This window comes from Antedon bifida, chromosome 6, assembly GCF_963402885.1.
Source record: "Antedon bifida chromosome 6, ecAntBifi1.1, whole genome shotgun sequence".
NCBI lineage: Eukaryota > Metazoa > Echinodermata > Crinoidea > Comatulida > Antedonidae > Antedon > Antedon bifida.
The window spans coordinates 18358163-18382153 of record NC_136231.1 but is presented as its reverse complement, the minus strand read 5'-3'; the positions used below and the strand labels follow the sequence as shown (position 1 = coordinate 18382153).

Genomic DNA, 23991 nt, shown 5'->3' with positions numbered 1-23991 from the left:
GAAACATAAAAATATATCAACATCATCATAATCTTACTATAATTTTCACCATGAACAGTACTAGCAGTAGTACAGTACAAACAAATCATCATTGTCATTGTCTTCATCGTTATCATTATCATCATCCTTGCCTTCATTAATACCAGCAACATTATCGTCATAACATCGTCATCCTTGTCTTAATTACATTATCATCCTCTCCTTGATTAATAGCCTCAACATTATCATAAACGGAAGTCATTATCATTTTAATAATCATTTTTCCATATATGCAATCTCTAAAAGAATATCTAAGGCTTATTCTCCACAGATCAAAACTCATCATTTTTAAGCTCTAGCACTATCAGACTAGTTTGAAAAACAAAGTGTGATGTGCCCTAATATGGTATTAATATAACATCATCATGTCCATATATGGGCACATCTCATTTTTCTTTTTTTTTTCTCAAGTTTGATAGTGTAGACAGAGCTTTAGTTTGTTAACCAATTTGTATTTAATTAGATCATATATAAACATTTTGCATTTCAGGATATATTAAGTATAGTCATGATGCGTCTGAGCCATCTGGTTTAGTAGTCTTTAAATTCAACATTGCCGATGAGGATGGAAATGAGTTGATTGATGAATCCTTCCGAATTGATGTCTATCGTAAGTGATTCTTTCCTATCTCAAAACATTTACCCTCTCAATTGCCTCAATCATAATGTATGAAATGCTATCTATAGGTTTGTAAAGAGGTATTAACATTAATGAATTATTCTGTATACTAATAGTTTTTTTCTTGATTCAGGGGATCACATACCACCAAAGGTGCTTACCAATACAGGTATTACAGTCGTTGAAGGATCCCAAAAATTAATCACCACCAGTGTCCTATCAGCCACTGACAGGGACAGCTCTCCAGGAGAATTGACATATTTTATATCAAATGGACCTACGCTAGGCCAGCTGGAATTCACAAGTATTCCTGGTGTGCCGATCATCTCATTCACCCAGGCTAACCTTGCTGAACAGGGTGTGTTGTATGTGCATACCAGCCCTGAAGAAATCCACATGGATAGTTTTATTTTTACATTAAGTGATGGAACAAATGAGGTAAACATATTTTCATTTGTCATTATAGCACATTAGCAGATTATGGATGTTTGATTTACCAAGAGTTGATGGGGATAACAAACATTCATGTATTTTCAGAAATCACCTTATGTAATGAACAGATATTTATTTTTACTGGTGATCAGTCTATCAAATTTTTTTTTCAATTTAATTAAATTAAATATTGAATAACAAGTACAGGCATTCGGCGATTTTCTATTTTCACTAACTAATTGAATTTCACTCAATCAAAATTAAAAAACATTTTGCCTGTTACTTCAGATATACCACTGTCAAGGATATACATTGACAGTTCAATATGTCCGGGTTTTTAATTTAATTTATGAATGAGAGTCACCATTGGGAAAACTACAGCAATTAATGTCACTTTATTACTAAAATAGTTATCTTTTAAGTCTTCTTGGAACCCCTTAAGATCAAATTAATTAAATGATATATATAATGAATGAGTAGGCTGGCAGATTTGACTTGCAGCTCTACAATTCTGTGTATGATACTAATTAAAGGGTTCAATAACCTATATGGTTCACCATTACCTTAATAATCTCCTTTTTTTCTGGAGTTTGATATTTTCATTCAACTCTTTTGTATTACCATTGGCATTCTCGTGTGTTATAAATTTTAAGCTAAGATTTCTACTGGAATGGTTGCATGCAGCTGGCTTAAACGTACTTTGTACACTCCCTGACCACCAACCTACCAGACAGTTTCAATATTAGGCCTATTTTAGGTACTCCTTAACACCAAACATTCACTCTATTCAAATAAAATATATCTATGTTTCAATTTAATTAAAAGGGTAAATGAGAGCACTTGAATAAATATAATATAATAAAAGATAGATGTAATATCAATATGAAACATATGCTTAATTATTGATTGAAACTGAATAAATCTTATTTATAGATTACACTGTCTTTCTACATCACGATCACTCCAGTTGATGACTCACTCCCGCTGCTTAGCAACATGGGGATGCGTGTCCAAGAAGGAATTCGAAAAACAATCACAGAGTTTGAACTAAAAGCAATTGACTTAGACACAGAGGTAAGATATAATATAGTGGTACTGTATTTTGTTAATTAACATTGGTTAAATGTAGATGTATTAAATTATTCGTCTTCAGTTGAAGAAATTCAAATTAAGCCCTCTACATACTAACAAGATCCACAGTGCAGAGAGATGATTCCCTACTCTTTTTGAAAAGTGTATTAAGTTCCATCCGAAGGGTGAGGCAAAGCATATTCCTAAAGGATACAAGCAATATGGCAAAGACAGGTCTCAAACCCATGGGTTACTAACATCATTTTCTTTTTCATCAACCATTGACCTAAGACTTTTCTTTATTTGTATTTACTTGTTTATTTGTTTTCAGCTTGTTTTGTGCATGATGTTTTTAATCTTGTTTCAACTAAATATCTTTTTCTTTGTACAGCCAACTGATATAACATTTACAGTTAGACAAATCCCACAAAACGGTGCAATACAGTTTACGCAAGATGAACAGAGTTATTCAGCCGTGACCGTCTTCTCCATGGATGACATCTACGAGAGCCGTATCAGTTACATCCATGATGGCTCAAACACGCTGACCGATAGTTTTTCATTCACAATTACCGATGGCACAAACCAATTGTTCCTGGTAGAAGTAGCTGGAAATCTGGAATCTACGGATATTGCGCAAGTGTTTGATATAAGTGTGGCGCCTGTTGATGATAACACACCACGTCTTACCAGGAATGTTGGTCTTTCATTCCTCCAGTACATTGATGACAAGGTAATTATATTCTTAAAACTCACTCACTGCAGCCCTTCTAATGAACTCCAGTGATGGAGTTCTATTACTTTGTTATTCATGACTGCGTTTCTTCAGCCGTGTATCCTAAACAAACCATACAAATAATTATAGTAAAGTTGCATGTATTTAAAGCATGTAGCCAGTTACAGATTATTACAGAGGAGTAAAAATCTTGTAAAACTCCAACTGGAGTTTGTGTGGATAGAGGTTAAGGAGAGCTAGTCAAAATTAAGGATCAGAAAGGTTTTAGAAATAATGGTTGCAGTTATGGACTATGGAAGGGTATTCCAGTCTCTGACTTAATGTTCTAGGCCTAATATTTACCATCACTTTTACTGCTGGTCTCTAGTTTGAAAGGGCTAATTCAGTATTGTTGAGGTATCTCAAAACACTATAAGATTAATACTATTGTAAGGTAATGAGTGCTGGTAAAAAGATTTAAACAATAAGTGGAAGAATTCCTTTAAAAACAAATGACATGAGATAAATAAATTCAATAGATATGTAGAAACAGAACCATAAGCACATTCATTCACTATATTATTATCATTTATAAATTTGTAGGCAGTTGGACTGATAACAGATACAAACCTGCAGGCTATGGACAATGACACACCAGACAAACAGCTGGTGTACACAATAACAACACAGCCAGTACATGGCTACTTGTTGTCAAATGCACATGGAGATATTCGTATTGCCACATTTACTCAAGGTAGGCAGTTTAGTTCCTAATGAACCAACACCTGGCTACCTAGAACCTTATTGAAACATAGGTAGGCCAATACATAGATTTGCCCCATATACACTAGTGTAATTGTCATTTTGATGGGGTTGGCCCATTAAAACACTGAAAACAACTGAAAGCAAAGGGAGGGAGCGTTTATGCAATTCCTAAACCAAAGTAACTAGAGTTCAAGCTAATACACTGCAGTTAGCTCCAGTTGAGTGTCAGTCTTCTCAGGACTTGGATGCTTCCTAGCCTAGTAAGCTCTAGCAACTGTGATGACTGAATAAAAACCAATGACTATACTGACAATAATAAATGTGTCTAACTATCAATAGATAATTCTGGTTGGAGTGCAGAAGATCCTAAACACCTAGATTATAGATTTATTAAAAGTGATTATGTATCTTAAAATGTTTATTATCAAGTCATTGTATCTTTATTAACAGAGGATATCGCTAATGGTTTAATCAAATATGTTTTGTCATCTGGTGTCACGGATGTGAGCAGCGACAGTTTCATCTTTGACCTAGCTGATAGTATGCCGAATGTTGTGACCGGTAATGTGTTCCGTATTCAGTGGCCGATTTTACAGTTTGAACATGAGCAGTATAATGTCTCCGAAAAGGTCACTACTATTGATTTGAAGGTCAAGCGGACAGGCAATCTTAACCAGGTATGCATTTACTTTTTATTTATTTTTTCAATTTACAGTTAAAAGTGTCTTCTTCACAGACAAATGTGTTTATTGCTGACTACATGAACAACTATGACTCTGTTCTAGTGGTGGTTCCCATACATTTTTGTTAATATTGTTTTGTACTTTATATGTATCTCCATTTTTTGTATGTCTGAAGTTGGGCTTAATTTCTGTAGTATTTATTTACTGTACATTCAGATTTAGATTCCATTTATTAAGTCATTCATTCCGTAATACTTGAAGAAGACAACCCTGCTGTAAGATGAATTGATGAAATTAGTATAACAAATATATTTGTTTTTGTTTAATTTAGTATGCTGTTGTGCTGTGTGGTACTAAACAGGCCACAGCAACTTCTCTATTGGGAGCTGGACCTGGTAAAAATGATTACAGGGAATATGCCAGTCAGGTAAGACACTAAAGCACTGTCTACACTATCAAACTTTGTGATGAAAATGTGATGTGCCCAAATATGACATGATGATGTCATATTACTACCATATTTGGGGACATCATACTTTTTTTGTCAAACTAGTTTGATAGTGTATGTAGAGGTTAAGGAACATTTATAATATTTATGTAAATGTCTAATTTCAAGCAATTTTAAATACTAGTACTTATGTACAGATGGTACAATAGCAAATGTACCGAAATTTGCCCTTACAGAAATTTATATATAGATTTTCATTGGTTGTTCACCCAACATTTGTGCATTTCCAGAACAAACATTAATACATAATACAAAAACAATTATTATTTTAAAATTGTAATTTTGCAGATTCAGTTTGAGGAGCGTGAAACAACCAAGACATGTAGTATCACGATTGTGGATGACTTGGTATATGAAGGACCAGAGAGTCTTATTGTTGAGCTAAAGATGCCAGATTATTCACTGCTAGGCCCACGATCACATGCTGTGGTTGTTATTGATGATTCTGATGATAGTAAGTTTTTAAATTTAAAGTGATTTTACACACAGTAAAGTAAAACATTTTCATAATGTAATCTCCTACAATATTATGTATATTATATATGTACTGTTTCAAATATCCTATCGCTATTGTTTTTTCTTTTCTTATTTTCTAATTTAACTTCATGGAATATTAACCATTGTCAAGTCAACAACCAACTATTGACTTTCTAGATAATTACAAACAAATGTATTGCAAAACTGTGTATTACATTACAGTATGTTAATCAAATAAAATGTTTATGAGAAGAATGTTTACTAATAAGGAATGGACAGTTTTGACCTTTGTTGACTCACAATGAGCTACAGAGGACAGAGATCCATGGAGGAGGATTGTCCAAAAGTCAGCAGTGGTGCCTCAACAACCCTATCAGGGGTTAGGAGACTGAACTGTTTACTATCAAAAGTCATACTATTTAATATTATCAACAATTAACAAGTTAGTTATTTAATTGTTCTACTGCAAGTACCTATTATCTATTCTAATTTATATAATTTTCAGAACCAAGTATTGAATTTGAAGCCACTGAGTATCGCATTAACGAGGATGTTGGTTTCTTCTCAGCACCAGTTATCAGGAAAGGTAAATTGAATTTATTAACGGTCTCTTTAAAAACAATCAAGTTTAAAATATAAAGTGTATTATCAATATTAAAAAGCTTTACTGTAATTATATTTATTTGGAATTTAACAAAACGAACATTTTAACAAATTTAAGAATTTGAATCCTTATGTTTATGTTGTTGTTTATTGTTGACAGGTGATAATTCAGCAACAGTTACTGCTGTTTGTTTGAGTGTACCAAAGACAGCTAGAGGTAGCTCACTGATTGGTTTAGAAACAGGCTCAGACTATATCACAAGAGGCGTTGGTCTTCATGACATGGTTGTCTTCCCACAAGGTGTCAGTAAAGCATCATGTGATGTTCAGGTAAATAATAATATTAATAATATCCTGGATTTATAAACCTCAAAGCGCTGGACATATTATTACCCCGGTTATTTTTGGATCAAACACATATGGAAAGATACTCCCATTAAAATGCTAGTAGTCGGCCTTGACCTTACCAGGTACCCATTTGTACACCTGGGTGGAGAGAGGCAAACGTAAGTAGTGTCTTGAATAAGGATACAAGCAATGCAACAGGCATTGGATTCAAACCCCGATCTTAGTCAAACGTCCAACACACTGTGCCACTGCCAAGTTTTAGAATTATTTTAGAAACTTTTTTGGCTAAACATTTGTGTTGGAAGTAAAATGCTTTTCACTTATATGTTAATTTTGTGTGTGAATTGATTACTATTAGATTAGTCTATTGCAAGACAATCATATTATTATAACATACTGTACATTTGTTTATTGAACACAACTTAACAATAAATGTTAATTGTATAGATTGTTGATGATTCTGTTTATGAGGAAGAGGAGGAATTTGAGCTTGTTCTTACTGAACCATCTCTGATGACACAAATTGGACAGCAAGCTAAAACAACAATTGTCATACAAGGACCAAATGATGGTAATTATCATATTTTACTTAAAAGTAGTTTTGTATAATATCAAACATATTTATTCAATCTCGCCTCATTTGTCCACGACTTGTGGGCACTCTCAACAGATATATTATTTTTTCTATATTAATATTTACTGTTTTTTATTTCAGTATCCACGATTACATTTAGTTCCAATAAATATGTATTCAATGAGAATTCCGGTACAGTACAATTAGAAGTTGTACGACACGGATCAGACCTGTCCCACATATCTATTGTGTGGTGTGCTACTAGGATGTCTAACCCACCTTCAGCTAGGCCTGGTGAAGATTATGTTCCAAGCTCAAGTCAGATTACCTTTCAGCCACAACAAACTGTTGAGGTAAGGAGGTGATCAATTTAATTCTTTTTTAATTTATTGTTGCTAACAACAGCATACGTTCACAAAATTTTAATGGCATCTGTTTTGTAAAACATTATCTGCAGATTATTTTATTCTAAAATAAACACCCCTACCAAAAATCGAGCAGCCCAAGAACACAAAAATAAGCATGGAGAAAATGTCTCAATGATATAAACATTTCCCAACTATGAAATGAAATGAGAACTAATATTAATCTAATTAACTAATATCCCAAATTATTTTGAAAATGTTATGTTTAAACAAAATAAATAAAAATAGTAAACACACTACATGAATTTATTTTATTTTTAACTTTAGACTTGTTTGATAACTTTGATGGATGATTCAGCCAGTCCTCAAGTTGAAGGCAATGAAACATTCATTGTCCACCTGGCATCAGCCTCAGGATCTATCATATCAGTGCCATCAGAGACAACTGTTGTCATTACTGACACGGAAAATGACAGTAAGTAGCTATAAATACTGATGTACTGTTACAAAAATTATACATTATGTTACTTTTATTTATAGTTTATGCAGTAGGTAATTTACATATAGGATTTAGTTCTCAAGTACATTTGATAACAAATTTGCATAAGGTCACATGATCTATTTAAAAACTTTATGTAGATTAGGTAGTAAATAATTTGCATAAATCTTATGATTTTTGCCAATTATGCAGTAATTTACATAAGCCACAGGATCTAATAAATTTAGTAATATAGTAATTTGCATAAATAGAATGTAAATCAGGCAATTTGTCATCTACAGCAATGCTAAGACGTCAAACTGTCTACAATATATATAATTTATGTAAATCCAAATCATATATTCAGCTAGAACAATGGCTTTTTTTTTTAATTTTCAACTGTAGCCTATAACTAAATTAAAGTGGTTTTTCATTTTAAATATTTTTGTATTATTTTACTCTTAGTTCCAACAATGCAGTTCATGATGTCAAAGGTTACTGTTGAGGAAAAATCTGGAATTGCTCATGTGCCAATCATTCGATCAGGTGACCTATCATACGAGTCATCTGTAATCTGCTTCACACGTCAGCGTTCAGCCCAGGTCATGATGGATTTTGAGGAAAGGCGTAACATAGATGATTCAAGAATTGTGTTTATGCCGGGAGAGAAAGTTAAAAACTGTAGCATTGACATCGTCGAGGATGGAACTTACGAGGCAGATGAGGTGTTTCAAGTGAAGTTGACAGCAGCGTTAGGCAATGAGTTTTGTAATGCAAAAATTGGCAAAACAAAAGTTTCTACGATTACTATCAGTGATAAAGAAGATGGTATGTACTAATATACTACTGTTGTGTATTGACAATTGACATACAAATGCTGGTGACATAATACACCCATTAATACACACAGGTGATAGGTGGATTCCAGGTTGGTTGTGGTTTGAGGCACCTGAGCTGATCGTTTTTACAATCTTCAATGCCATGGCCCACCCTTATTTAAAAATCTGCCATTGGCAGGTTAACTATTTCTTTTTTGTTAACTAGACTTTCTTGATGAGATTCTTTCAATAATTTAATGTATACAGTTTTAAATATTGAAGTTGAAAATATAAAAATTGTGCAATGCAGGAAAAATGTAAATTCAATACATTAAACCTAGTTAAACTTTTACATTTAAAATTTAAATTAATTTTAATGTTGAATTGTCTCACTTAGGTTTAAAAACATATTAATATATGTTGCATTTTGTTTTTTAAATTTCGTATTATAGCTCCAACTGTCCAATTCAAAAGAATGGCATACAGCGTACGTGAGCCTATAAACAACGATGAGGTTTCATTCGTGACTATAACAGTTGTTCGTACAGGAGATCAAACTGGCTCATCACGTGTACGGTGTAGCACTCGGGATGGTTCGGCTCAGTCAGGGCTAGACTACAATGCTTACTCTAAACTCCTTCATTTTAAACCAGGTATGTATAGTATTAATGGATAGGAAAATAAAATGGGAACCTCACCCAGCATAATCATTGTTCATATTAAAAGTCTAAGGTATTCTGGTTTAGATCCTCTGTTTTAGATATGCAGTACAATATTTTTTGTCTACCTTTTGCATAATCTGACATGTGCAGTTATGGTTTGAGGGTAAATGCTGGGCTACCCTATCCCAGGGTTCTGTATTTAAATAAAATCCTGTATTTGTTCTTGTGACAAAAACAATTCCACTCCCAAAGACTTCGTTTATGTGAATTATACCTCTAAACCACTCTTAATACAAACGGTTATATTTTTCTTTTGTAGGTGTTAGTTCAATTGATCTCCAAGTAGAAGTTTTACACAATGAAGACATTGAATGGCATGAAACGTTCAGCATCATCCTAGGCCCAGAGGACCCAGTGAATGCACTCCTAGGAGTTGTCACCACTGCTACTGTGACCATCATAGATGATGAGGCTGCTGGGAGTACCATACTTCCTGCTGCACCTGTTGTAAGTAACCTGACCATGTTTAAAAACATCGGGAAAAAGTATTATGTGGTCGAACCTCCTCTACGAAAAGGTGTTTCTCTGTTTTCCATAGGAGTGTACTAATAAATCATTATTATTTTACCATAGGTTGTGTCTTTAATGGACTATGGTAATGTTGCAGAAGGCATTGAAAAGAATCCATCTGCAGGATATCCCATAATATGTGTTACGGTAGGTAACATTAATTATGTTAAACTTGATGAAATCTCTTTATTTATTGTATTTAGGCCTATTACCGTATGCAATTTAATATGCATTCAGTACATAAATTTGTTGCACTTTTGTCTTTATGGCTTTACAATAACTTGAATGCAAAGTAAGTACTGTTTCTTGCGGATTAATAATTATTATGTTTACATATTTATTGTGATTGTTCACATTGCTTTTATTGTAAATGTACTTGGTTGCGTTTTTTTTCAAGCATGATAAAATAGGTGTTGGTTGCTTACATATAATGATCTCTATAGAAATTCTATAATAATAACTTACATAGTTTTTCATTTCAAACCAAATTTTCTTTTAAATTCTAGCATGTACCAGTTTTATTGCTATAAAAGTAGTATAAGTTTTCTGTTGGGAAAACATGAAATCTCAAAGTTTCATATTTTTAAATTTTTATCTATATGTATTTTTACACGCATTTTGTTTAATATATAATAATTAAACATTTTTTTTAATATATAATGAATATATAATGAATATAGATAGATGAGTATAGAAATCTGAATGTTTTGGAAACATTTTGTTTATATTTAAATTGTAATTACAATTTATATTTACTTTGTTTTGTGTACAGTCTTGCGATCCTCATTACCCAGAATACACTCTGACTCAAAGCATGTGCAAGAATTCAAACATCAACATTTCCAACATCGCATACCATTGGGAGGTTGCAATGCCGACAGACGTGGACGGTTCCAGACCACCTTTTGAGCGTATCGTAGATCATACACCATTCACCAGCCCAAATACAAAGGTATTGGATAGTGTATACTTCAGCCGAAGGTTCCACGTCCGGTGTGTAGCTCAACCCTACGATAAAAATGGTAGGGCGGGAGTTCCTCTTCGCAGTGGTATTGTAGAAATAAGTGGAGAGAATAGCGTGTGCCATACACCAGTGACATCTGGTGATGTACGTGGATTTAAAGCGCAGTCGTTTATAGCTGATTTGAAATATGTTGAACCTGAAGACGTGGATCACCCCAACTCGATACACATCCACATTGATATTCCGCATGAGGATGGAATGCTTCCGCTACTCTCAACGATTCCAATTCATAACATCCGACTGCTTCTAACAGAACCAGTGTACCGCAGTCAGCACATCTGCTCCAACATGTTAAATAGCATGGCAGCTGGACTACAAGACTATAGCTTCCTTGGACCGCTCGATTACAAAATGTTAAAATACGGACCAGGCTACGACTTCCCTTACCAATTTGATCCCAACATTCGAGAGGAGAAGACAATAAACCTATACCGGCATCTGAACTTGAAAAGTTGCACATGGAGTTTTGATGCATATTATCACATGACAGAACTTGTAGATTTATGTGGAGGTGCTGTTACAACCGATTTCCAAGTGCGGGATATGGATAAAAGTTATTTGACTGTAACCGTACCAATGTATGTGTCTTACATATATGTCATGGCACCAACTGGCTGGGCCTCTCTTGACCATAAAACAGAAATGGAGTTCTCCTTCTTTTACAGGTAATTTTGGTTTTAATATTTTTCACAATTACCAGAGGTGGATCAAGATATTGAGAAATTGGGTGGTGAATGAGAGTATAGAGTTCTTCATAAACATTTCTTAAAAAGCCCCTTTTGTTCACCTTTCAAAAGGAGAAACTAAAGAGTATAATTGGCTCTCCCAATACAGGAAAACTACAACCAGACTTCTTGAAATAATTTGTTATCTTTTTTTATCTTTTGTAGTTCAATTCTGTGGCGCACTGGTCTGGAAACTGATAGTGTTATAACAGGAAGATTACAAATTATCAGAATTCGAATTGGAGACAAAGGAAACTTAGTAATAGATTTTAAAACAACACCAAAATTTAGAGGTAATATTGTGTAGTAAATAGCATATCTAAAAAATCAATTATAATTGAGCTGATTGGTTTAAGTGTTTTAACCAATCAGTACCATATAGCTTTAGTGTCTGTTCACCCTTAGTTATTTACCCAAGTAAGTTAGAGATCTACCTGCCAAAGATAGCGATAATTGTCCCATGAAACCAACTTAACCAGGGTAAATAGCAAAGCCTGGCAAGGCCTTTAAAGACTAGTTGTCCCATGAGAGGGTATAAATGAGTAAGCTGTCTAAAAGTGTCTCTTAAAATTAATCGCGTTACAAACATTTAAATCCTAGCAATTCCATGTATTTAATTTTTTCATTTGGAATTAAGTTATTATTTATTTTATTTCAGGTCAGTTTGTAATGAACCACCACACGTTGCCAGAGTACAAGTCACGCGTTCTGTCACCACTAGCTGTTGGTATGAAGTTTGAGCTTGAATTGCTTTGGAGTGAGAACACGTTTGATGCACCTGAACAACTTTGGAGTGCCACTAGTTCTTTTAATCTCAAGGTAAAATAATTGTAATTTTATATCCATACTATACAGTATTACATATATTTTGGTTTAAAAAAACTGATGAAAGGGAAATGTATGTTTTAACAGCCATTCCTGCAATAGTACACACAATTGTATTTGGGATTTTTTGAACGGTTTCTAGTGTATAGATAAGTTTGATGAACATTACCTAAACCAACAATGGTGTTGGTAGTCTATGAACACTGGTGCTGGTAGTCAATGAGTGAACTCTCTACCAGTATAGACTCGAGGTAGGAATCTCATGAAATAGACAATGTAATGCAAAATTAAGTAACTTAAGGACTCTGTTTTGTTATTAGGATTTCTCTGGTGATTATATCATTGAGCTGATGCCATGTACTGTGACACCAACACAATCTTATAAATCTGAAGACAATTCTCCTTTAATTTGTACAGCCCATCAACCAGAAAAGTAAGTAATTTTTTAAAGCATTATAAGGAAAACAATTTTTATTTATATTATTATTATTTGTTTTTCTTTCTTTCATATAAGATGATCATCTTTCTGATGCATACCATAAGTTTACATTAATATTGTTATGTAATTGATGTTGTACAAGTTTTATCTCTGTATGTTGGCAATAAAGAAAATAATCATACTGTACTTACCAAAGCACTCCTTGTATTCATTCATACCTTTATTTATTTTTTGTACCAGATTTGTAGTACCCATAGCATTCCAGCAGACAAATAGACCAGTTCCAGTTGTATATTCCCTCAATACTGAATTCCATTTGATGAATAATGAAAAGGTATTCCTGATGGATCCTAACCAGAATTTGATGTCACTACAGGAGATGGACTACCAAGGATCATTTTCTAAAGGTACAATCAGATTTAGTGTTAAAAGTGTATCCTTGACTTTTCACAGATTTCAGTGCATTATTGCCTCCTATTTTCACGATGGGAGTACTATTGCACGCTCAGCTTTTTGTAAACATACCAAATGTTGTGCAACACACTAGGCTCAGGAATGATGAATAATGGAAAACCAACCTGTAGTGTGCCCTGTCTGTAGCTGCTCTACCCCGCTGCCAAATGGATCTGCCTATGAGATATTAAACAGACATTAATAACAGCAAATGTTTTTAATTTATCAATGTTTTTCAGGTCAAACAATATTTGGACGTGTTTTATGGAACCCAGATCAAAATCTTGACACTGCATATAGATTACAGATTGAGAAGCTATTCTTATGCACTGGTAAAGATGGATATGTACCCAACTATGATCCTACAGGCGAGGTATATCACAATGGACCACAATTTGGTTGTATGCAAGAATCTCCAAACCTTATGAATCGCTTCTTAGTACTGGTAAGTTTTAATAGTCAAAAACGCTAAAATATTTTCAGCCAAAGCGTGGTTCCCCACGCAATGCAGCGACGTATCAACGCAAAGTGTCGTATTGCATAATCACAAATGGGAACCGAAGACGCAACAGTGCTGCAAACATCATCACGAAATCAGTTTGATTTCACGCAACAATACAAGGCAAAAGAACACTGGAAAACATAGTACAGCGCGTACTGTACGCTGGGTGAACCAGGTCAAAGTCTATGGCATGCTAACACTGACGCGCAACAAGCATATTTGATTTCACACAGGCGGAGGCAAACACAATTATTGGAAGGGCATTTGCTTGCGTTGCTCGGTTACGTTGCGTCGCTTGTGGGAACCAAGCTAAATGGTGCAGAAGAGTTCTGAAGTGAGAGTTACGCCGCTTGATAACATTATCAGAACTGAACCTAGAATAATAAACTGTAGCAGTATTTGATAAATACACAACACAAGTTTCCATGGAGACAACAGACATACAAAACAAATAAATCATGATGGATGCACATTATCTAGCCTCACATGGTAAATGGTATCATTTTTCATTCTTATAAATTTATTTTTTATTTTATAGGACCGTGGTGATCCTGATGCTACAGTATCGAATTTCCAAGATATACCATTTTTAGCTGAATTTGCTGAATATAACAAAGAGTACACCCTTGTGAATCAAATGCCAGGAGTGGATGGATTCACAATGGTTGTTGATCCTCTCTATAGGGTAAGTTTCAGTTCACACAACATTGGTTGGAAAATCGTAGAACCATATAAGGTATTTCTCCTGGTCTAATGTAATTAGATCTATACAATGCTTTCTACCAAATTGTCTCTAAACACTGGTTGTAAATTAATGTGATTTCTGATATTATTGTGTTTTCGTAGGTAATGTCTGGCCATCAGTGGTACATGCAAGTTATTTACACAATAGGTCCCTCAGATGATGCGCCACGTTTCCGTCGTTCTGTCATGTCATCAATCAACAAACGAGACACGAATGGTGTTGCCGGAACCACATCACAAGATGGAACCAACATGCGAGGATTTTCACTCAATATTGACCAATTAGAAACACCGTATCATAGTACTAATATAATCGCAGCCATCTGTATAGCGATAGCTGTGTTGTTCATCATCTCTATGGTCATTGTCGGTTTTATAATTCGCAGGAAGCGTCGCCGCCAGTTGCTAGACCAGAAAGTAGAAACAAAAGTAACAAATAGAGATATTGCAGGAACTGATAAATCAGATAATAATATTGAATTTGAAATGAACATCAGTAAAAATGTTAGAGTTAGTAGTTTGAACTTAGATAAGCCAGACAACAGAGCGACAGCTGCAACAAGAATTAAAAAAGTGAACTTAGAAGCACATCTAGATAGAATATCACAAGCATCAGACGAGGGCGGTACAGAGGTTTAATTCTACTGACACAATGTCATTGCCAGAATATTTTTTTTAATTTATCCAATTTTAACTTAATGTAATAAAAATTTCAGGAAATAATGTGAATATGTGATAATGTGAATAAAATCAATTATTTAATGTTGGTATAACCTGGTAATGTACAAGCAAAATATACATAAAGCTCTGTCTACATTATTTTATATATAATTTTATGTGACAAAAAATGTGGTTTGCCCATATATGGACATGATGACATCATATCATTACCATGTTTGGGCACACTTTTTTTGTCAAACTAGTTTGATAGTGTAGACAGAGCTTTATAAATACACACATTAACAATAATAACATGGTGGTTCAAGAATGCCAATTCTACCTCGCTTGTTAGTTAACATTTGTCATTACAAAATAAGTATCATAACATAATGACTAAAGTTCTAATGACTCCCATACAAATGTCTGGTGCTTAAACAGTTTTCAGAATGGAACAAAAGAGGTTTTTCTCTTCAATCCAGTTTGATTTTTAGTAGTTTTTATTGATTGTAAAGCATTTTAAAATCTACTTTTTTAACATTTTAAAATGTATAGGTTTTAATTATGTAAATGAAATGGCTTACGATAATAGCACATTGTCTTTTACGGACAATATATTTCTATTTTTAAAAAAACTATAAAAAAAAGTAATTTAAATATGATATGAACTTAAATAGATAGTGTAAAAGATTTTGTTTCAAAAGTATATCACACTTTACATTGAATTACCACCAGTAGTTGTGTTTAAATGTATTATGTTTATTCTGAAAAACAATTATTTTATAAGCCAGGTTTTAAATCTTAATACTATGCAATTCAGCTTTAACTGAATTTTAATTTATGCCTATAGATATAGTTTTTTTATATAAAAAAGTGTTTAAAAAAAATATAAATATAGTTTGTGTGAATTGTTATATCATAGTTGATAAAAACAATGCTAGTGTTGGGAATATAGGCAGGTAAAGGTAGACCTTTGTAGATAGTTTCTGTAAATATAGCTTTTATATTTTAGTCAATTATTACAATTACAGCTCCTGTAATTTTAGCAAAGTTATTTATTATACTGTTAATATACTGTTAATAGGTTAATGATATTGAATAGATTAAATGGTAAGTGAACAGATTTAAAATAATTATCAATTTTGTGTTGGATGTTGGATCACAAGACCAGGAGTCCAGCGCTCGTCACATTGCACGTATCCTTAGGCAAGACACTTTACTTGCGTTTTTCTCTTTCTAGCTCTGGTTAGGTCAAAACACATCTGCACTGATTATGTCATACGTGTCTGATCAAAAATTGTCATTGAGATCCTGCTTATATGCGCTATAAGAATGAACTATTATTTACACCACATATATAAAAGATGTAGCACTGCATACAGTTCTTTTGACACAATGAAAAATAATAAATAATAAAACATTTTTCTTTCAAAATAAGGTTTGAAATCTAGGAAACAAGAAATCTCAAAACAAATTAGTAATTTCACATGGCAAAGTTAATTATTTACAAACATAATATTGTTTTTATATTTGATTTTTATTGTAAAATGTTTATTATGTTCAAATCTATCTTGTTTTCAAAATTGAATACATAAAAGATTAAAAAATTGAATTCTTTTAAAGGTTGAATTGTGATTGTGTTTATACATTGTATATTTAACTAGTTACTATTATTTTGTTCAATTTAAAATGGGACCAGAATATCATTTATATTTACTGTTATGTGGTACATTGTGGTTTCCGGTAGTCAATCAACATAATCTAAATCTCAATGTACTACTTTTTATATATTACTTTTTATTATTTATACATTGTTTTTTATTTGCCAGTTGAGTGATTTTGGTATAAAGAACACAATTATTTCTTTTATATTTATATGTTTGGTTGCCACTGAACAGCAGATTACTGTTATTGAAGTATTTGCCTGGTCATTGGTAAAAATAAAAATGTCAACATTTGGTCATTTTTCTCTCTAGAAAGTAAAGGAATTTTTTACAAAATCATCCAAACTAAGATCTTTTGTAAAATCATTATTAAAATGATTATTATTGCCATAAAATCAACATATGGTGCCATATGACGACTTTGCGTAAAAAATAAAAAATTTCCGAGAAAATCCCTGTATTATAGTACAGGGATTTTTTCACAAAATCACCCAAAATATGACCATTTTTAAATTCACTAAGTATGCACTAATAGTGCTATATGTGCATGTATGTTGCCATAGAATCATCATATGGTGCCATAGAACCACTTTGTATCAAAAAAAGAAAAATGCTGAAATTCGGTCATTTTCCGACAAAATCCCTGTACTATAGTACAGGGATTTTACACAAAACCACCCAAAATATGACCATTTTTAAATTCAATCAGTATGCACTAATAGTGCTATTATGTGCATGTATATTGCCATAGAATTATCATATGGTGCCATAGAACCACTTTGTATCAAAAAATAAAAAAGTCGAAATTCGGCAATTCTCCGGGAAAATCCCTGTACTATAGTACAGGGATTTTACTGGAAAATCACCCAAAATATGACCTTTTTTAAATTCAATAAGTATGCACTAATAGTGCTATAATATGCATGTATATTGCCATAGAATCATCATATTGTGTCATAGAACCACTTTGTATCAAAAAATAAAAATGTCGAAATTCGGCCATTTTCCGGTAAAATCCCTGTACTATTAGTACAGGGTTTTTTCACAAAATCACCCAAAATATGACCATTTTTAAATTCAATCAATCAGTATGCACTAATAGTGCTATATGTGCATATATATACTATAGTACAGGGATTTTACACAAAACCACCGAAAATATGACCATTTTCAAATTCAATCAGTATGCACTAATAGTGCTATATGTGCATATATATTGCCATAGAATCATCATATGGTGCCAAAGAACGACTTTGTATCAAAAAATTAAAATGTCGAAATTCGGTCATTTTCCGGTAAATCCCTGTACTATTAGTACAGGGATTTTTACAAATTAACCCAAAATATGACCTTTTTTAAATTCAATCAGTATGCACTAATAGTGCTATATGTGCAGGTATATTGCCATAGAATCATCATATGGTGCCATAGAACCACTTTGTATCAAAAAATAAAAATGCCGAAATTCGGTTATTTTCCGACAAAATCCCTGTACTATAGTACAGGGATTTTACACAAAACCACCCAAAATATGACTTTTTTTTAAATTCAATCAGTATGCACTAATAGTGCTATATGTGCATGTATATTGCCATAGAATCATCATATGGTGCCATAGAACCACTTTGTATCAAAAAATTATAATGTCGAAATTCGGTCATTTTCCTGTAAAATCCCTGTACTATAGTACAGGGATTTTTCACAAATTCACCCAAAATATGACCTTTTTTAAATTCAATCAGTGTGCACTAATAGTGCTATATGTGCATGTATATTGCCATAGAATTATCATATGGTGCCATAGAACCACTTTGTATCAAAAAATAAAAAAGTCGAAATTCGGCAATTTTCCGGGAAATTACCTGTACTATCGTACAGGGATTTTACTGGAAAATCACCCAAAATATGACCATTTTTAAATTCAATCAGTATGCACTAATAGTGCTATATGTGCATGTATATTGCCATAGAATCATCATATGGTGCCATAGAACCACTTAGTATAAAAAAATTAAAAATGTCGAAATTCGGTCATTTTCTGGTAAAATCCCTGTACTATAGTATAGGGATTTTACTGGAAAATCACCCAAAATATGACCATTTTAAAATTCAATCAGTATGCACTAATAGTGCTATATGTGCATGTATATTGCCATAGAATCATCATATGGTGCCGTAGAACCACTTTGTATCAAAAAATAAAAAAGTCGAAATTCGGAAATTTTCCGGGAAAATCCCTGTACTATAGTACAGGGATTTTACTGGAAAATCACCCAAAATATGACCATTTTAAAATTCAATCAGTATGCACTAATAGTGCTATAGTACAGGGATTTTTCACAAATTCACTCAAAATATGACCTTTTTTAAATTCAATAAGTATGCACTAATAGTGCTATAATATGCATGTATATTGCCATAGAATTATCATATGGTGCCATAGAACCACTTTGTATCAAAAAATAAAAAAGTCGAAATTCGGCAATTTTCCGGGAAAATGCCTGTACTATAGTACAGGAATTTTACTGGAAAATCACCTAAAATATGACCATTTTTAAATTCAATCAGTATGCACTAATAGTGCTATATGTACATGTATATTGCCATAGAATCATCATATGGTGCCATAGAACCACTTTGTATCAAAAAATAAAAAAGTCGAAATTCGGCAATTTTCCGGGGAAATGCCTGTACTATAGTACAGGAATTTTACTGGAAAATCACCTAAAATATGACCATTTTTAAATTCAATCAGTATGCACTAATAGTGCTATATGTACATGTATATTGCCATAGAATCATCATATGGTGCCATAGAACCATTTTGCATCAAAAAAAAATTCCGAAATTCGGTCATTTTCCAGGAAAATCCCTGTACTATAGTACAGGGATTTTTCACAAAGTCACCCAAAATATGACAATTTTAAATTCAATTAATATGCACTAATAGTGCTATAAAATTCATGTATATTGTCATAGAATCATCATATGGTGCCATAGAACCACTTTGTATCAAAAAATAAAAATTCCGAAATTCGGTCATTTTCCGGGAAAATCCCTGTACTATTAGTACAGGGATTTTTCACAAAATCACCCAAAATATGACCATTTTTAAATTCAATCAGTATGCACTAATAGTACTATATGTGCATGTATATTGCCATAGAATCATCATATGGTGCCATAGAACCACCTTGTATCAAAAAAATAAAAAAGTCGAAATTCGGCAATTTTCCGGGAAATTCCCTGTATTATCGTACATGGACTTTACTGGAAAATCACCCAAAATATGACCATTTTTAAATTCAATCAGCATGCACTAATAGTGCTATATGTGCATGTATATTGCCATAGAATCATCATATGGTGCCATAGAACCACTTTGTATCAAAAAATTAAAAGGTCGAAATTCGGTCATTTTTCGGTAAAATCCCTGTACTATAGTACAGGGATTTTTCACAAATTCACCCAAAATATGACCTTTTTTAAATTCAATAAGTATGCACTAATAGTGCTATATGTGCATGTATATTGCCATAGAATTATCATATGGTGCCATAGAACCACTTTGTATCAACAAATTAAAATGTCGAAATTCGGTCATTTTCCGGTAAAATCCCTGTACTATAGTACAGGGATTTTACTGGAAAATCACCCAAAATATGACCTTTTTTAAATTCAATAAGTATGCACTAATAGTGCTATATGTGCATGTATATTGCCATAGAATCATCATATGGTGCCATAGAACCACTTTGTATCAAAAAATTAAAATGTCCAAATTCGGTCATTTTCCGGGTAAATCCCTGTACTATAGTATAGGGATTTTACTGGAAAATCACCCAAAATATGACCTTTTTTAAATTCAATAAGTATGCACTAATAGTGCTATATGTGCATGTATATTGCCATAGAATCATCATATGGGGCCATAGAACCACTTTGTATCAAAAAATAAATAAGTCGAAATTCGGCAATTTTCCGGGTAAATCCCTGTACTATAGTACAGGGATTTTTCACAAATTCACCCAAAATATGACCTGTTTTAAATTCAATTAATATGCACTAATAGTGCTATAAAATTCATGTATATTGTCATAGAATCATCATATGGTGCCATAGAACCACTTTGTATCAAAAAATAAAAATTCCGAAATTCGGTCATTTTCCGGGAAAATTCCTGTACTATTAGTACAGGGATTTTTCACAAAATCACCCAAAATATGACCATTTTTAAATTCATCCAGTATGCACTAATAGTGCTATATGTGCATGTATATTGCCATAGAATCATCATATGGTTGCATAGAACCACCTTGTATCAAAAAATAAAAGAGTCAAAATTCGGCAATTTTCCGGGAAATTCCCTGTACTATCGTACAGGGACTTTACTGGAAAATCACCCAAAATATGACCATTTTTAAATTCAATCAGTATGCATTAATAGTGCTATATGTGCATGTATATTGCCATAGAATTATCATATGGTGCCATAGAACCACTTTGTATCAAAAAATTAAAATGTCGAAACTCGGTCATTTTCCGGTAAAATCCCTGTACTATAGTACAGGGATTTTACTGGAAAATCACCCAAAATATGACCATTTTTAAATTCAATCAGCATGCACTTATAGTGCTATATGTGCATGTATATTGCCATAGAATCATCATATGGTGCCATAGAACCACTTTGTATCAAAAAAATTAAAATGTCGAAATTCGGTCATTTTCCGGTAAAATCCCTGTACTATAGTACAGGGATTTTTCACAAATTCACCCAAAATATGACCTGTTTTAAATTCAATAAGTATGCACTAATAGTGCTATATGTGCATGTATATTGCCATAGAAGTACCGTATCATATGGTGCCATAGAACCACTTTGTATCAAAAAATAAATAAGTCGAAATTCGGCAATTTTCCGGGAAAATCCCTGTACTATAGTACTGGGATTTTACTGGAAAATCACCCAAAATATGACCTTTTTTAAATTCAATAAGTATGCACTAATAGTGCTATATGTGCATGTATATTGCCATAGAATCATCATATGGTGCCATAGAACCACTTTGTATCAAAAAATAAAAAAGTCGAAATTCGGCAATTTTCCGGGAAAAGCCCTGCAATATAGTACAGGAATTTTACTGGAAAATCACCCAAAATATGACCATTTTTAAATTCAATCAGTATGCACTAATAGTGCTATATGTGCATGTATATTGCCATAGAATAATCATATGGTGCCATAGAACCACTTTGTATCAAAAAATTAAAATGTCCAAATTCGGTCATTTTCCGGGTAAATCCCTGTACTATAGTACAGGGATTTTTCACAAATTCACCCAAAATATGACCTTTTTTAAATTCAATAAGTATGCACTAATAGTGCTATATGTGCATGTATATTGCCATAGAAGTATCATATGGTGCCATAGAACCACTTTGTATCAAAAAATAAATAAGTCGAAATTCGGCAATTTTCCGGGAAAATCCCTGTACTATAGTACATGGATTTTACTGGAAAATCACCCAAAATATGACCTTTTTTAAATTCAATAAGTATGCACTAATAGTGCTATATGTGCATGTATATTGCCATAGAATCATCATATGGTGCCATAGAACCACTTTGTATCAAAAAATAAATAAGTCGAAATTCGGCAATTTTCCGGGTAAATCCCTGTACTATAGTACAGGGATTTTTCACAAATTCACCCAAAATATGACCTGTTTTAAATTCAATTAATATGCACTAATAGTGCTACAAAATTCATGTATATTGTCATAGAATCATCATATGGTGCCATAGAACCACTTTGTATCAAAAAATAAAAATTCCGAAATTCGGTCATTTTCCGGGAAAATTCCTGTACTATTAGTACAGGGATTTTTCACAAAATCATCCAAAATATGACCATTTTTAAATTCAATAAGTATGCACTAATAGTGCTATATGTGCATGTATATTTCCATAGAATCATCATATGGTTGCATAGAACCACCTTGTATCAAAAAATAAAAAAGTCAAAATTCGGCAATTTTCCGGGAAATTCCCTGTACTATCGTACAGGGACTTTACTGGAAAATCACCCAAAATATGACCATTTTTAAATTCAATCAGTATGCACTAATAGTGCTATATGTGCATGTATATTGCCATAGAATTATCATATGGTGCCATAGAACCACTTTGTATCAAAAAATTAAAATGTCGAAACTCGGTCATTTTCCGGTAAAATGCCTGTACTATAGTACAGGGATTTTACTGGAAAATCACCCAAAATATGACCATTTTAAAATTCAATCAGTATGCACTAATAGTTCTATATGTGCATGTATATTGCCATAGAATCATCATATGGTGCCATAGAACCACTTTGTATCAAAAAATTAAAATGTCGAAATTCGGTCATTTTCCGGTAAAATCCCTGTACAATAGTACAGGGATTTTTCACAAATTCACCCAAAATATGACCTTTTTTAAATTCAATAAGTATGCACTAATAGTGCTATATGTGCATGTATATTTCCATAGAAGTATCATATGGTGCCATAGAACCACTTTGTATCAAAAAATAAAAATTCTGAAATTCGGTCATTTTCCGGGAAAATTCCTGTACTATTAGTACAGGGATTTTTCACAAAATCACCCAAAATATGACCATTTTTAAATTCAATCAGTATGCACTAATAGTGCTATATGTGCATGTATATTGCCATAGAATCATCATATGGTGCCATAGAACCACTTTGTATCAAAAAATTAAAATGTCGAAATTCGGTCATTTTCCGGTAAAATCCCTGTACTATAGTACAGGGATTTTACTTGAAAATCACCCAAAATATGACCATTTTAAAATTCAATCAGTATGCACTAATTGTGCTATATGTGCATGTATATTGCCATAGAATCATCATATGGTGCCATAGAACCACTTTGTATCAAAAAATTTAAATGTCGAAATTCTGTCATTTTCCGGTAAAATCCCTGTACTATAGTACAGGGATTTTTCACAAATTCACCCAAAATATGACCTTTTTTAAATTCAATAAGTATGCACTAATAGTTCTATATGTGCATGTATATTGCCATAGAAGTATCATATGGTGCCATAGAATCACTTTGTATCAAAAAATAAATAAGTCAAAATTCGGCAATTTTCCAGGAAAATCCCTGTACTATAGTACAGGGATTTTACTGGAAAATCACCCAAAATATGACCATTTTTAA

General features: G+C 32.8%; 1 protein-coding gene across 1 annotated transcript in view; it reads left to right on the top strand.

The window, feature by feature from the left end:
* The window catches only part of LOC144844472 (extracellular matrix organizing protein FRAS1-like), an 81496-nt gene extending 64437 nt beyond the window's left edge, over positions 1-17059 (top strand). The window contains exons 39-63 of the mRNA XM_078701409.1: positions 530-649; positions 792-1096; positions 2024-2164; positions 2553-2894; positions 3480-3630; positions 4092-4318; positions 4656-4751; positions 5121-5286; positions 5815-5895; positions 6073-6242; positions 6708-6831; positions 6976-7187; positions 7527-7674; positions 8143-8505; positions 8948-9148; positions 9477-9664; positions 9791-9874; positions 10500-11416; positions 11642-11769; positions 12135-12295; positions 12622-12734; positions 12981-13147; positions 13433-13638; positions 14234-14380; positions 14542-17059. Of these exons, the coding sequence (XP_078557535.1) occupies positions 530-649; positions 792-1096; positions 2024-2164; positions 2553-2894; positions 3480-3630; positions 4092-4318; positions 4656-4751; positions 5121-5286; positions 5815-5895; positions 6073-6242; positions 6708-6831; positions 6976-7187; positions 7527-7674; positions 8143-8505; positions 8948-9148; positions 9477-9664; positions 9791-9874; positions 10500-11416; positions 11642-11769; positions 12135-12295; positions 12622-12734; positions 12981-13147; positions 13433-13638; positions 14234-14380; positions 14542-15078 (5495 nt within the window). The 3' untranslated portion in view covers positions 15079-17059. The remainder of the gene's footprint in view (positions 1-529; positions 650-791; positions 1097-2023; positions 2165-2552; positions 2895-3479; positions 3631-4091; positions 4319-4655; positions 4752-5120; positions 5287-5814; positions 5896-6072; positions 6243-6707; positions 6832-6975; positions 7188-7526; positions 7675-8142; positions 8506-8947; positions 9149-9476; positions 9665-9790; positions 9875-10499; positions 11417-11641; positions 11770-12134; positions 12296-12621; positions 12735-12980; positions 13148-13432; positions 13639-14233; positions 14381-14541) is intronic.
* The last annotated feature ends 6932 nt before the right edge of the window (positions 17060-23991 follow it).